Below are 12,971 nucleotides of genomic sequence, written 5' to 3' on the forward strand. Positions count from 1 at the left end.
AAGAAAGAGCAAGGCTAATGGCAGACTTTGAATATGAAATTTAAATTACATGCTGATTTTTGTAAACATCCTGTCTACTGTAATGATTCAGAATTATTTGGAAAAGAAACAAAAAACATGAAACTGCACCATCAGATACTGTTCTCAGCAAGCAATTTTGACAAAACAGGAACTGACTAAATCACTGTTGAAACTTTCAACAGAGAGACTACTAATTGTTTTCACAAATCAGGATAATTCAAGTAAGCATGTACTATCTTTTTCAATCCCACGACACACTTACTTTGATGATGCCCGTCCCTACCAGCTGATCATATCAGCTGTGCACTATTAGATCTTTTCAGACCAAGACCGTAGCTGACTGCAGCAAGGAATTTTGCTGATTACTCAACCCAGAGATAGATATGAGAACTAGGTACAGACATGGCAAAGCACCTGGGGACTCAGCACCACAGAAAGTAATTTATTTATCTGTTGTGATAAAGCATGACAAAAATTTGCAGCTACAGTCCCTGTGTGAGCGCAATCATCTCAAATCTAACAAAGAGAACTATTACTAAATTCTGCTGATTTCTCATCTGAATGGCATACTGAGAGGAAAGAAATATATATTTAAGACATTAAAAATCTGTCTGGTAGAAAGATGCACCCAGAACAAGTAAGATGAGGAAATGGGCTGGAGGAAGCAGAATTTCAAGGACATTATAAATAAATTAATGCCTTTAGACAAAAAGTTACCAAACTCCAGGACAACTGCATCAACCTGCTGAATTCTATGGGATTTATCAGTTGCTATCTTTGTTTTGTACCTGCTGAACAGAAAATAAAAGATGGGTTAAATCACGGGTGTGAAGATTTTTAAAGTTTGAATTGACATCAGGACACTTACCTTAGTTCTCCAGAGTCATAAGGAAAAAATCCTTACCTTGTCACAACTCCAATGTTCTGAAGAAATAAGGCCATTAAGAATGAACACTTTCCATGGTGAAGATATGAATAAATCCACTAGTCATATCTATCTATAAAGTAGTCAAACACGATCTCTATTAAATCTTATTTTTATTGAATCAAATCTGCAACAGAACCATTTTTCAATTATCTGTGGCCTTCTGCCATACAAATATTGCAATGTTCAGAGAGAAATTGCCAAAATAATTCAGTGTTGGCACAGAAAGCCAAGTCCTCCAGCTGCTCCACTGGGCAATGATGTTTTCCGACATCAAATCTCCAGGATCAAAGTGTTTCTCTTAGTAGAGATGAAGTAGTTTTTAAAATCTTCACATCTTACTTTACACCCATATGAGTCAGTATTGTGGACTAGCAGTATCTTCTATACAAGGATAAAAACAAGCCCAGAAAAACAAACTGTATTAAGCTGCTTCACTCCTTCTCCTCTGGCTGTGCAACACAAGCTCCTTAAAGTACAGTTCAGTTCTCCAGACCTGGAGCTAAAAGGGATGCTTGAAAATCATTTGTCCTGGAAATTACTTTCGAGAACTGCAGGTTGCTCTGTGTTTCCTGTGGCCACCAGCTATTGGTGAGGTACTGACTATACTCTGACTAGAGTATCCATGATGATGTTCCCTGTTTTACTGCAGCCGACTCTTGAACTATTTTTTTTTTTATTAGTAAGAAAGGAAATGTTCTTAGCTTAGACTCTTAACACAAAGTGGTCTACGTAAGGCAAACCCACAGTTTTGTCATGGATAGTTCACAGGTGCTCCAGCTGACCAGGGGCAGAGTGGATCTGTAGTACTGGGACATCAGTTAAAATTAGTTTATCCACTGTGTGCATTGCTATGCAATCACAAAGCTGCTCCCCTCTGTCCTTGAGGTAGAACAGAACCAGTGCTGGTCTAACTGAGTGCCGAGCTGCATGATGAAGCAAATCAGGAGCTGCTTCAGCCATCTGTGCCGTCCAAGTGGGCAGTTCTGGGGATATCCTCACTGGTTCATCCTGTGCAAGACATTCCTATTGCTCAGAACGGCCCAGTGTCACATAGGCAGAGATGAATCCAGACTGGATGGGGCCCTGAGCAACCTGTTCTAGGGAAGGTGTCCCTGCCCATGGTGGGGGATTGGAACTAGATGGTTTTAAGGCCCCTCCCAACCCAACCCAATCTATGCTTCTATGAAAAGTAGCTTCAGGCTTCAACAGCCTACGAAATGATGAAATACACACTACTTTGTCTCAAACTGTTACCTCACTTTGACCTGCTTATGCTAAGGGCACTTCTTTCCCCAGGGTTTAAGGCTGCCCCTACAGGTTTTGGGGTTCAAAGCTGATAGGTCTAATACTATCATGTGCATTTATTTCAGGTACCAGTAGGCATGAAACAATATCTGTTAGACTGAAACCATTCAATTTATTTTGCATTCTGCAGTAGAATAGGGGATTGTGTGCATAGAGACTTCATAGGTAATTTAAAGCAAAAAAAAAATCCCTCAAACCTTGAAACAATTGTTTGATATTATGGCCTTTCATGGTCTCCTCCTTCACTGACAAAGCCCTTATTTCCTGTAATTTAGGTAAACTCACTTTGATGGATAGATTTTTAAAGTTGTAAAGGGCTAACATAAGAGCTAATGCTGAATAGTTGTTCTCAAGTAGATTTTCCTCATGTGTAACTTCTAAATGATTACAGAGGATGCAACAAAGACTATAATCTAAAAATGGGTAGCATAATCCTGAAACTAATATTTTTATGGAACTGTATTCTAGAATAATATTCAAGCCACATCTCTCAAGTTTCTCCATTTCCTTTGCTTTTCTTTAAAGTCTGATACTTATTTCACCTTGGAATGCAAAAGCTCTGGAGGACCCTCTTTTAGACATAATTCCAGGTAAGATTTGCCTAACAGAGTTAACACAGACGGGTGAACACTGCAAATGTAACAGCAAATAAGAAAAAACATATCATTTGTTTTGCTACAGAACAACACTGTGAAATAGCTGGTGAAAAAGCATGTACAACTATTGGCTTTTTGCAGAATAATCCAGTAAAGACATATTTCTAGGAACACTTGTGTTTTTCCTTTACCTATGTTTTCACGTGAATAGTGATTCAAGAACAAATTTCATTTGTTTTAAGAATCAAAATCCCACCCTTCCAGCGAGTATTTCTGGTAATCAGGTTAAACACTGCAAACAAATCCTGAACCTTAAAAGAGTATTTTGACCTCATTTCTATTTAAATAAAGCAAGACTGTTTTATACTGTAATTGGAACATAAAAACACCCAAACCAATAAAATTGTGTAATGTTCTGCTCTTAAGTTTTTGAAGCAGAGCAAAAATGAAAAGATTTTTTTATTTTCTTTTTTGGGTTTCAGTTTAAAAGATCACACATATAACATATATCCATAATTCCCACTGAGTTTCTCCCCTATACTGAGATTTTTTGTACTATAATATTAATAAGGTCATGAAAACATATTTTTCCTTCATACTTTTACAACCAATGCTACACACATCTCTGTAGTGCACCAGTCTCTGTAAGTCTCCTCTTGTGTCTCAGATCTCTTCTTTATTCTGATCTCTTTATTTCGTCCAATAGCAATCTCCTAACCTGCAGAAGTGCTTAATGGACCATCTATTTCATCTTGTCCCACGGATTTCTTCTTTCATGCATTCTAGTCAGTACTTTAAATTCTCAGGTAGGCTTGGAGGCTCATTCTGGAAACATTCCTGTACTCTGTGAAAGCCCCCTTCACTTTAAGTTCCAGTGGCACACAAACACTTGCAGAATCACATTTTATCCTAGCAGTCCTTTCCTGTCCTTAGCTCATCTCTATGCCCAACAACCTAGAGATGAAGACGACTCAGAATAGATCTAAAACCCCATTATCTTTCCCTGAGGCTCAAACAGTTATCCAATCAATTCATGTTCTGATTGCAGTGTCTTCAAACTGCAAAATTTACAACCTCTCCTCGACAAAATCAAAGTCTTAACTGATTTTAAGTCTAAGCCTGTGATGAACTGCAATTGGCTACAATTTCCCTGAAGCCCTGAAAACTCCTCTAATATAAGGGGTTTTAATAGTGCTGTTCAGGCTAGTTTTACTTTTATTTTGCAATGTGTCATCTCTGGCAATATCTGAATAATCACATATCTAGATCAAAGTTGAAGAGATTATATTAGACATATTGTTAATTAATCTCAAGATAAATACATTTACCATGTCTAGACAAAGATGCCTATGATACTAATGACTAAATCATTAATTGAGTTTGATAATATCTTAATTAATGTATTATTACCAGATTCGATTTGGTATTTACTTGATAAATTATCTTTAATCACTAGTTGTTTGACAGCATTTTTTTTGTCTGAACATTTTCAATGGACTCAGATACTCTTGTATGGTGATAGATGTTTAACCTTTTCCAACATTCTTTGATACCTGCCCTGTTGAGGTCCAGCCATGCCCTCCCCTCACGCAGCCCTCAGCTGTGACTCCTGAACTGCTCTGGACAACTGTGCACTCACATGGTGATAGCAGGGCATTCTGCTCTGGCTACTCCTTCAGCTCCCTATCTGGCTCTAGGAAAAACCAAGCAGGAGTAAAATGTGTATCAGTATCTGTGGTACCTCCCGAATCATTTTAAAGTGGAAATCTTTAATCCTGAACACCTTTCACTTTTAAAATGCAACCACTCCGTTTAACATGTCACAGTCCACAACAACTTGATTCCATGGGAACAAGGATAAACTTTGCCTCTCTGCCACAGGCAAAACACCTGCTCAAGTTACCCAAGTCAGAACACTGGAGCTGGCAGTTCACTCAGAACATCCATCTTCTGCATTTTAGAAAATGCTTATTTTCTTTTCTTGAGATAAGCTTTCCAGCAGTGAAATACAGACTGTGTATTTTATTTTCATTCCTCCTTTAGTTGCACTTCCAATTTATATGAAAACTCAATAAAATTCAAGTCTGTATTTTTATGGTACACCAACTGAATGTAGAAGCAAAAATGCAATAATGTTACAAAAGCTGGTCACCAACTGGTTCACTTAAACATGTCCACTTTAGTTTGCTTTATTTCAGTGAGGGTATAACACTAATAGAAGTACTCGTGTTCTTAACTGCTTGAATACAATTCCCCTCCATTGCTTCTGAAGACCACCACTGGCTTATAGTTTGTATATTTAATATACATTCATGTTTGTCTATGGAACAACTTAAATTTTCAACCACTAAGGTATAGAGTAAACCATATTTGCATGATTTCTCAATGATTTGATAAATTTGTTAGACTGGGAACCAGTGCAGAAAAAAATCATTATCAGATCTCAATATTCTGTGACTGTTTATAAGTCCTTTTAGATGCTGGGGACATCTCAAAGTCATCTATCAAAGTCAGTGCATAAACTCAAATTTGGTTGCGTGCAGGGCTGGATACACTTCCTTTAATTCTTCAGATTTTAAGTCCAAATGAAGTTCTTTCCAATGTTCTCAAAAGGCATTTGTCAACATGGACAGCTTCCATCAAAAAGTAAGATTGTTAAAATGATGGAAAATCTAATAGGGGGAAAACAATCCCTGAGCTGAGATGAAAGACAAAGAAATTGAGCAGACAGAACAAGCGAAAGCCAGCATCCACTACTAGGTTCAATTCTTGCTCTGCACCTGCAAATGCCAATGATGAGAGGCTGCCCAGGGCTGTTTTCTCTCACTTGCTATGGAAGTCAAACACTGTAAATAATTAATGCTTCCTCCTCCTTTGCTTAGTTTTTATATCTGATGTGACATGGTACAGAATATCCCTTTGGTTAATTTGGTTACAACTGTCCCAGGATCCTCTCTCAGGATCTTGCCCACCCCCAGCCCACTAATGGGAATAATGCTGGAGAGACATTATTGATGCTGTGCCAAACCCCTGTGTGTTATCAACACCTCTGTAGGTACCAATGAAAAGCCGGGAGGCTGCCGAGAGAAAATTAATTCCACGTCAGCCAGACCCAATACAGGCACACAGTAGGAGAATTAGCATTGACAGTGGCCAGGGAAAGAAACACAGGGACCAGGAAGCATTTGCTTAAAAGCCATTCTCACAGGCAGCCTGATAGAATGAGTTTGTTGTGCAACGAGATAGGTACTAAATTTCTGACAGAACGTCAGCGGTTAAAGGGAATCCTGTTACTCTTTTGTTACTGAAGCGCCTCCACAATGTGCTTTTATCTTGCCACCGCTAACGACTTTAATTCTCCCGCGAAGTTTCCGGCACGTTGCAGCGGCGCCTCTAAGAAGAACTCAGCGGAGAAGGCAGCTGAGATAAATTCAGCCAGAAGGGGAGAAAAAGTCGCGACCTCCGCCCGCCCTCAGCCCGCACCACCCTCAGCCCGGCTCCGCCGTCAGCACCCGCCGCCCTCAGCCCGGCTCAGCCCGGCCCCGCCCTCGGCCCGGCCCCGCCCCGCCCTCAGACCGGCCCCGCCCCTCGATCCCCCACTGCGCACGCGCCCCGCCCCAACGCCCCGAACGCTGCCCCGCTCCCCGGCCCGTGACGTCATGCCGCCACCTGCCCTCGCTCGACGCGCTGCCCGGAAGCGTCCGCCCGGGCAGTAGAGCCGGTCGGAGAAAGGTTCCGGGCAGGTTGGGTTCCGGGGCTGCCCCGCTGAGGCGCGGCGAGGCCCGCGATGATCCCGGTGCCGGTGGTGGTGACCGTGCTGGGCGGCTGGTGCGCCGTGTACCTGGCGGACACGCTGCTCAAGGTGAGGGCCGAGGGCGCAGAGCCGGACGGGGCCGCGGGGAGGCAGCGGCAGCCCCGTTCCCCCCGCGCCGAGAGCCCCGGGCGGCGCAGGGGCCCCGCTGCCGTGCCCGGGCCCGCTGCGCTCCCTCGGGCTGTGGGGCCATCCCGGCCCCGGGCGCCACTCCCGCCCCGAGCCGGGCCCGGCGGCCCCTGTTGTGCTTCCGCCCGCGCTGGGCTCTCGGCGCCTCCCGGGAGAGTGCGCGGGCTCCGCTCTGTGCTAAAGGACCGGAGCCGCGAAAAGTTAGGGAGAACAGCTTTTAATATACCGCTTAAGCCGTTCCGTGGCATTTTAATGTGCCATGCGGAGTTTATTGTTATTATATTAGCAAAACCTAAAAGAAACGTTGTAAGTTTGCGGTGCAGAGTATGTTGTTTTCCGAAAAAAAATATAAGAAAAGTAATGCATATAGATATTTACTTGGAATGTCTTTAGTTTTATTGAAAAAAAAAAAAATTGAGTTGAGACAGAACTCGATATGAATGCGTTTTTAAAGAAATAAACTTGGATCCTCGGAGAGTGTTAGGAGACTCATCCTTTTCCTCCTGATCTAGGGGGGAAGGTTTAAAAAGAAAACACTCCAGGCCATCATTTGTTGTATCTGGGATGCGTCTGTGCATTGCTCAAGTTTCATTAAGTGGTGTGGTGTTGTTTTGGGCTTTTTTTAAAGATTCAGAGGTGCGATTTCTAAGACATGACCGAAATTGCAAAGAATGCATGCAAAGTAGCCTGTGTGCTGGTTAAATATGAGGGGAAACGAAATGAAACGTTTGATCTGTAATTCTTAATTTTTCAGTCCAGAAGCTGCATCTGTTTCTGCCAAGGCAGATAAGGCTTTAGTGATATGAAATTACAAAATGTGCATTTTGTCACTCCTGTCACTGTAAAATATAGGAAGAAATACAAGAAAATTTAGGTGCTTAGAAAACTTGGAAAAGTGACTCCCCCTGCAGTGAACTCAAGAGCAAATGTAGCTCCGTTAATGATGAAAGCTGATAACTGCAAAATATTAGTCTGTACATAATGACAATAACAAATACAGTCATTTACCTGAAGACTTCTCAAATTTTCTTGCAGCAAGTCTATGTTAAGTATTTTTAAAAAAAGGCATTGTTTTGAAACACTTGAGAAGATTGGCCAGGTACCAGAGGAACGTGCTCTGCCTGCAGTGAGGCACAACAGGAAGGTCAGGCAGGAGGCTGCTTCTCTTTTGGCAACAGCTTTGTGCCTGGTGAAGATTCTTGGGCTGTGAAGCAGGAGCTGAGCTCAGGTACCAGACCTGTTGTGCCATGATGCTGAGACCATTTGCATCTTTGACATTCTGAAGATCTCTTTCTGCATTAGACCATAAAATCATTCTCTTTTGTTAATAAGGAGAGTCACAGTATTTCTTGCGGCAGCAAAGGAGGACAAAACCCCAAACCCCTACATTTGGAGCCTACTTAATGCCTGATTTATGCTGAAAAAGAAGGGGGAATGCCTAGAATTCTATACTAAGCATGAAAGTCCAGGAGTTAAATTGTAATTCTGATCTTTTAACTAAAAGTTGACCAAGGTTATTACTTGTCAGGAATTATGTGGGAGCTGTTGAGTTTCGGTGAATTTACTGGTAGATCTCATGTTGTACATCTCAGTCATAGGTTTCACTGATAGTACCACAGTTGAAATGGAATTTGGATTAAATAACCAGATTTATATAATTAGGAAGCTCAGGTTGCCTTTTTTTTTTTTTTCTGCTGGTACTCTAAATCTCCACCAGTCACAACCCAAGGCTGCTAGCAACCACAGCAAAATTGAACTGTTTAATTAAGTGTACTGTTTAAATCTCAAGTCACTTATAGTGTAATTACACCAAGAGGATGTACAGACCATGAGTGAAAAATAATGTGGGAGGACTTTTCCATGTGTGATCCTGTGTGATATTTTTGGTGAGAGAAGGATGTGTGCTGTAACTTGTGGTTAATGTTTATTCTGTAAGCCTGTTCAATGTGCAATGATTTATGATCAGTTTGTTCCCTCACTGGTTTTGTTCAGATTTTAAATATTTTGTTTTGGCAGTCTGACTCTTAGACTGCAGTATAAAAGTATAACTCTGTATTAATGTATTTTTGCCCAGATAAATCCACGTATTATAATACTGCTAGAATTAAAAGATACATTGTGTCAGGAAACTAAAGCTATGCCAAATCAAGCTGGAATTTTGAATGTGAAGTCCCTCTTGCTGCTCCTCATTGTACCACTGCCACCAATGTTTTCATTGAAGCTTGGATTCTGTAACAGGGAATCACTCAGACCCCTAAATTCCTTCTCCCCAGCATCCAAAGTCATCACATTTCATTCTGCCCAAAGAATCAGGAATGAGTGAAGGGTAGGAGATTGTCCCTCCTTCTCTGAGAAGTGAAGGATGCATTAGACACAATCAGTCAAGGTTGGCTCGCAGCTTTTAACCTCGGGAATCTGAAATGATGCAGCGCTCTTGAACAGATTTTACCAGCAAAGAAGAATGTTAAAGACTCCTGCTTGCTGGCAGATACCTATGGAGCATTTAGCAGATGTCTGGCATTTTAAAGGCTTGCATAAATAAATAGATACTGCTTTTAGAGTAAAACTAATCTAACAACGATCCTGTAGATCTCAAAGAAGCAGAGCCAAGGCATGTGTGAAAGCAGCTTGAAATGAAGCACACCAGGGCATGAGGGTATGTGTAAAATGTGCTGATCCCACTGGGATCAGGACAGGAGGAGCTAAACTTTCCAAAGAGCTTTCTAATATATTTTGCAAAAGTTTGCAGTCATTTAGGGATCATAAATAACGTTTACACAACTTGTGAGGAAAATACAAAAGGAAAAAATTTTGGTGCCTTTCTTTTCCACATTTGACAGCTGTATGGTCAGTTATTCCATATTTCTCATTAAAAGCTTCATACTTATTTATGTCTTGCTAGGACAGTGGGGCTGTGATGTTGGAATGGATTCGAAAGGATGAATTTGTGGCATTTCTAGGGAAGAAAAGTGGGATTTGCATGGGATAAAAGGAACACATTTTCAAGTGTCAAATCAGTGTATCTGGTTAACTTTTTTAGGGTGGTTTTGAGGTTCTTTGACTCCGTGAATGAACAGGATGGGGTTTTTTAATTCACAAAAGACAGTTTCTCATATTAGAGGTACTTAATGATTTATGTGTTTTTGTTCTTAATTACCTGGTAGATTATGTGAGGAGGTCTTTTTCTTTGTTTCTTTGGCTTATGTATCACTAATTGTGTACAAGTCTAATCACCTTTGTGATCTCTTCTGTTAAAATTAGCAAAAGCTGATATGATCTTGGATACTAAACTTAATGGTGCCATAGGGAGTGAGTGGTGTTGATAGGAGTGCATTACAGTGAAAATTACTGTTGGTACACTCAGCTGACAGAACAAAAATGTGGCTGCAATCAGTAAGGTGAAGAAGGAAATGACCCAGGAATATATAGGCAGAAACAGTAAACGGTGTAATAGGTGATACATGAACAGTGACTGAAGTAAATGAGGAAATTTGTTATTTGGAATAAACTTTAAGTGTTCAAGTTCTGTTTGACAAAATGAGAAAAGCTGTTAATAGATTTATGCAGTGTGTGATCCTCAACCCCCACCACCACTGTGGTGCAGGGCAAGAGGAATGCAAGGAATTGGCAAGTTCTAAATTTGTTCAAAGGACCACGGACAACAGCCAGAAACTTGTGAAGTTCCTTGTGGGGGAGGAGAAGGGAGGCTGTTGTGAAGTACACATTCTGGATGTCTTCAGTAGGTGCTGCTGTTTGTGGGGAACCTGGGGAACAAAGCTCCAGACAGCTCCAAAGACTTGTCTGGGTTGTGTCAGTGACACTCTTGCCTTGGGAACTGCCCAATGTCAGAAGGCTCAAGGCTCATCTGTGCTTTTCCTGACCCCTGAGTTCCTCTTTCACCTCCAAGGAAAGCATTCCTCCATCTGGGATTCTGACACAAGCTTCCATGAAGCTGGTGACTAAAGCCTATTGAGGATGCAGGTGCTATGAAGTTAAGTTAGCAGTTGCAAAACCCATGTCTATTGGTCTATAATTCAAGATAATGCTGCAGGTAAGTATTCATAGGTCACATTTATGGGTCACATTTCTCATCAAGAGAAATCTTTGAAACTACTTGAAGTATCTTGAAATGCTGGGAAATTACCATAGTGAAACTGCTATTGCAATACAAGTTGATAATTTTAAATACCTTGTCTTTTTTTTGTTAGCCTGATCAGATATTCCAGACCCTCTTTAGGCATAATATTTGTGTTTGAAAAATAGACCTCATTGTTATTCTTACTAACAGGCATCTGCAATACTGAGCCAGCTCTCATCTGTATTAGAAAGTTTTTTTCAGCTGGAGACAAAAGAAGCATTTTTCATTATTGTAGTTTTACAGTGTTTATTGGAATATAGTGGCATGTTGAAAGAATACCATCAACAGTCTGTAGCCTTCTGACCAGCTAGTAGAACTACTGAAAGTGATTTAACTCTAAGAAAGATGATGCTAGACCTTGTTTGCCAGATAACTCTGGATACCCAATCTCTCTCACAAACCTACAGTTGTTGGAAATGACATCAAAACAGTGGCATTACTTTTTCATATTACACGTCACACCTACCTGTGTGTCACAATGTGAGTAATGTGTAGGACATCTACTTGAAATTACACATCTGTTTTTATATAAACAGATCACATTTACTGCTTGGTCACATTGGAAACTCTCCCTGGAATGTTTTGGTTGAACTGTTTTTGCGTTGTTTTGCAGTCCTCCAGCTCTCTGAAGGCATCGTACGAGGACTGGCTGCTGACATACGGCTTGAGCGTCTCTCCCTTTCACCTGCGGTGGCAAACAGCTCTCTTCAACCGCCAGTTCTACAGCTGGGGGAGATGGAAACCCAGATTTCTCTACTTATGGTATAAATTCAGCGCCTTTTTTTTTATCTGCCAGATACAGAGTAAACAACTGAACCACACTGGTGCCTGTCAGCATTAGAAGGGCAGTGGGTAGACACGGTTATTTTAACAGGTTAATGATAAAACCAGTTAGAGTGGTTGCTCTAATTGTGCTGTGCCAGTGTAAGTATTTATCCTCTGCTAAAAAATACATAAATCTAATACAGGTTGCATATTGAGATTCTGTAAAACTAGAAATCCTTAAACTGTTTTTACTTGTGGTTTCAACTATGCATAGTTCTGAAGAGTACAGCTATTATGGGCAATACTGCATACAGAAGTAGGTCTGAAAGCAGCTGCTCAGATCCTAGATCATTCCCAATGCTGTAGACTTAGCTCTCCCAATCACTAGAGTTTACAAAATATTCAGAGACAGCTGTGATCCTGTAGTTAATTATTGCCCAGACATTCAGCAGTGATAGCTGCTCAGAAGCACCTTGCTTACCTTCTGTCTTTTATCTGCCTGCACCTTTCCATGCAAAGGTTGCACAGTGCTGGAAATGGTAGATAAGTAGGGTGGTTTAGTATGGGTGCTCCTGGACTGGTTTAGAAAACTTTTGTTCAATTGCCTTCCTAGCATTATTTTGTATCTGCTCTGAAAATATAAAATTAGTAAGGTTTGAATTTCTTTTCATTTCCTGTATTGCTACCATCAGTGAGATTGTAATAAAAGAGAGGTCTGCTTCATAGTGGTTTCTCTAGTATGTAATGATTTTGTAATAATCTGTCTGAAATAGCTCTATATCAATTACAAATTTTAATGTGTATAATTTATTACAGTATAGTGTTTCCACTAGTCTCTTTAATTAACATTACAAGTCCATGTTCCTTAAATAAATCTACTAATTCCCAGTGAGCTCCATTAAGGCTGTTAAGAGAACAGTTACGCTGTTGTGAGAGGAAGAAGGACTGGTAGTGAGGTGTTTTAGCTAGAAAAAAAAGTTACCACATCCTTCAACTATAAGAGAGTGTAAAATAGGAATAATGATATTAATGCTGAATAAAAATTTGTCACTAGGTGGAGTGACATGAATTGAAATTTTTGTCAACACTGATTTAATGAAAAAATGGTGAGAAGAACAATGTAGCTTAAGAAATTGGTGTTAATGTGGTCTTGCACTGGTATTTTTTAGTTGTTCTTTAAAAAAAGATTCAGTCTCATTTATTGTTCTTTAGCCCATTTTATTGTTTGTGAGAAAGATGCAAAATGTACTGAAGAAGCTTATATATATATCGGTACAT

General features: G+C 40.5%; 1 protein-coding gene across 2 annotated transcripts in view; it reads left to right on the top strand.

Annotated features, from left to right (window-relative positions):
• Positions 1-6,602: 6,602 nt before the first annotated feature.
• Positions 6,603-12,971, top strand: part of MBTPS2 (membrane bound transcription factor peptidase, site 2) — a 41,287-nt gene continuing 34,918 nt past the window's right edge. For both annotated transcript variants that reach the window (XM_066176938.1, XM_066176939.1), the window contains exons 1-2: positions 6,603-6,712; positions 11,542-11,690. In XM_066176938.1, coding sequence (XP_066033035.1) covers positions 6,638-6,712; positions 11,542-11,690 — 224 coding nt within the window. In that variant the 5' untranslated portion in view covers positions 6,603-6,637. The remainder of the gene's footprint in view (positions 6,713-11,541; positions 11,691-12,971) is intronic.

The sequence above is a fragment of the Chamaea fasciata genome, unplaced genomic scaffold (assembly GCF_029207755.1).
Source record: "Chamaea fasciata isolate MVZ Bird 193981 ecotype frontalis unplaced genomic scaffold, bChaFas1.0.hap1 SCAF_2, whole genome shotgun sequence".
NCBI lineage: Eukaryota > Metazoa > Chordata > Aves > Passeriformes > Sylviidae > Chamaea > Chamaea fasciata.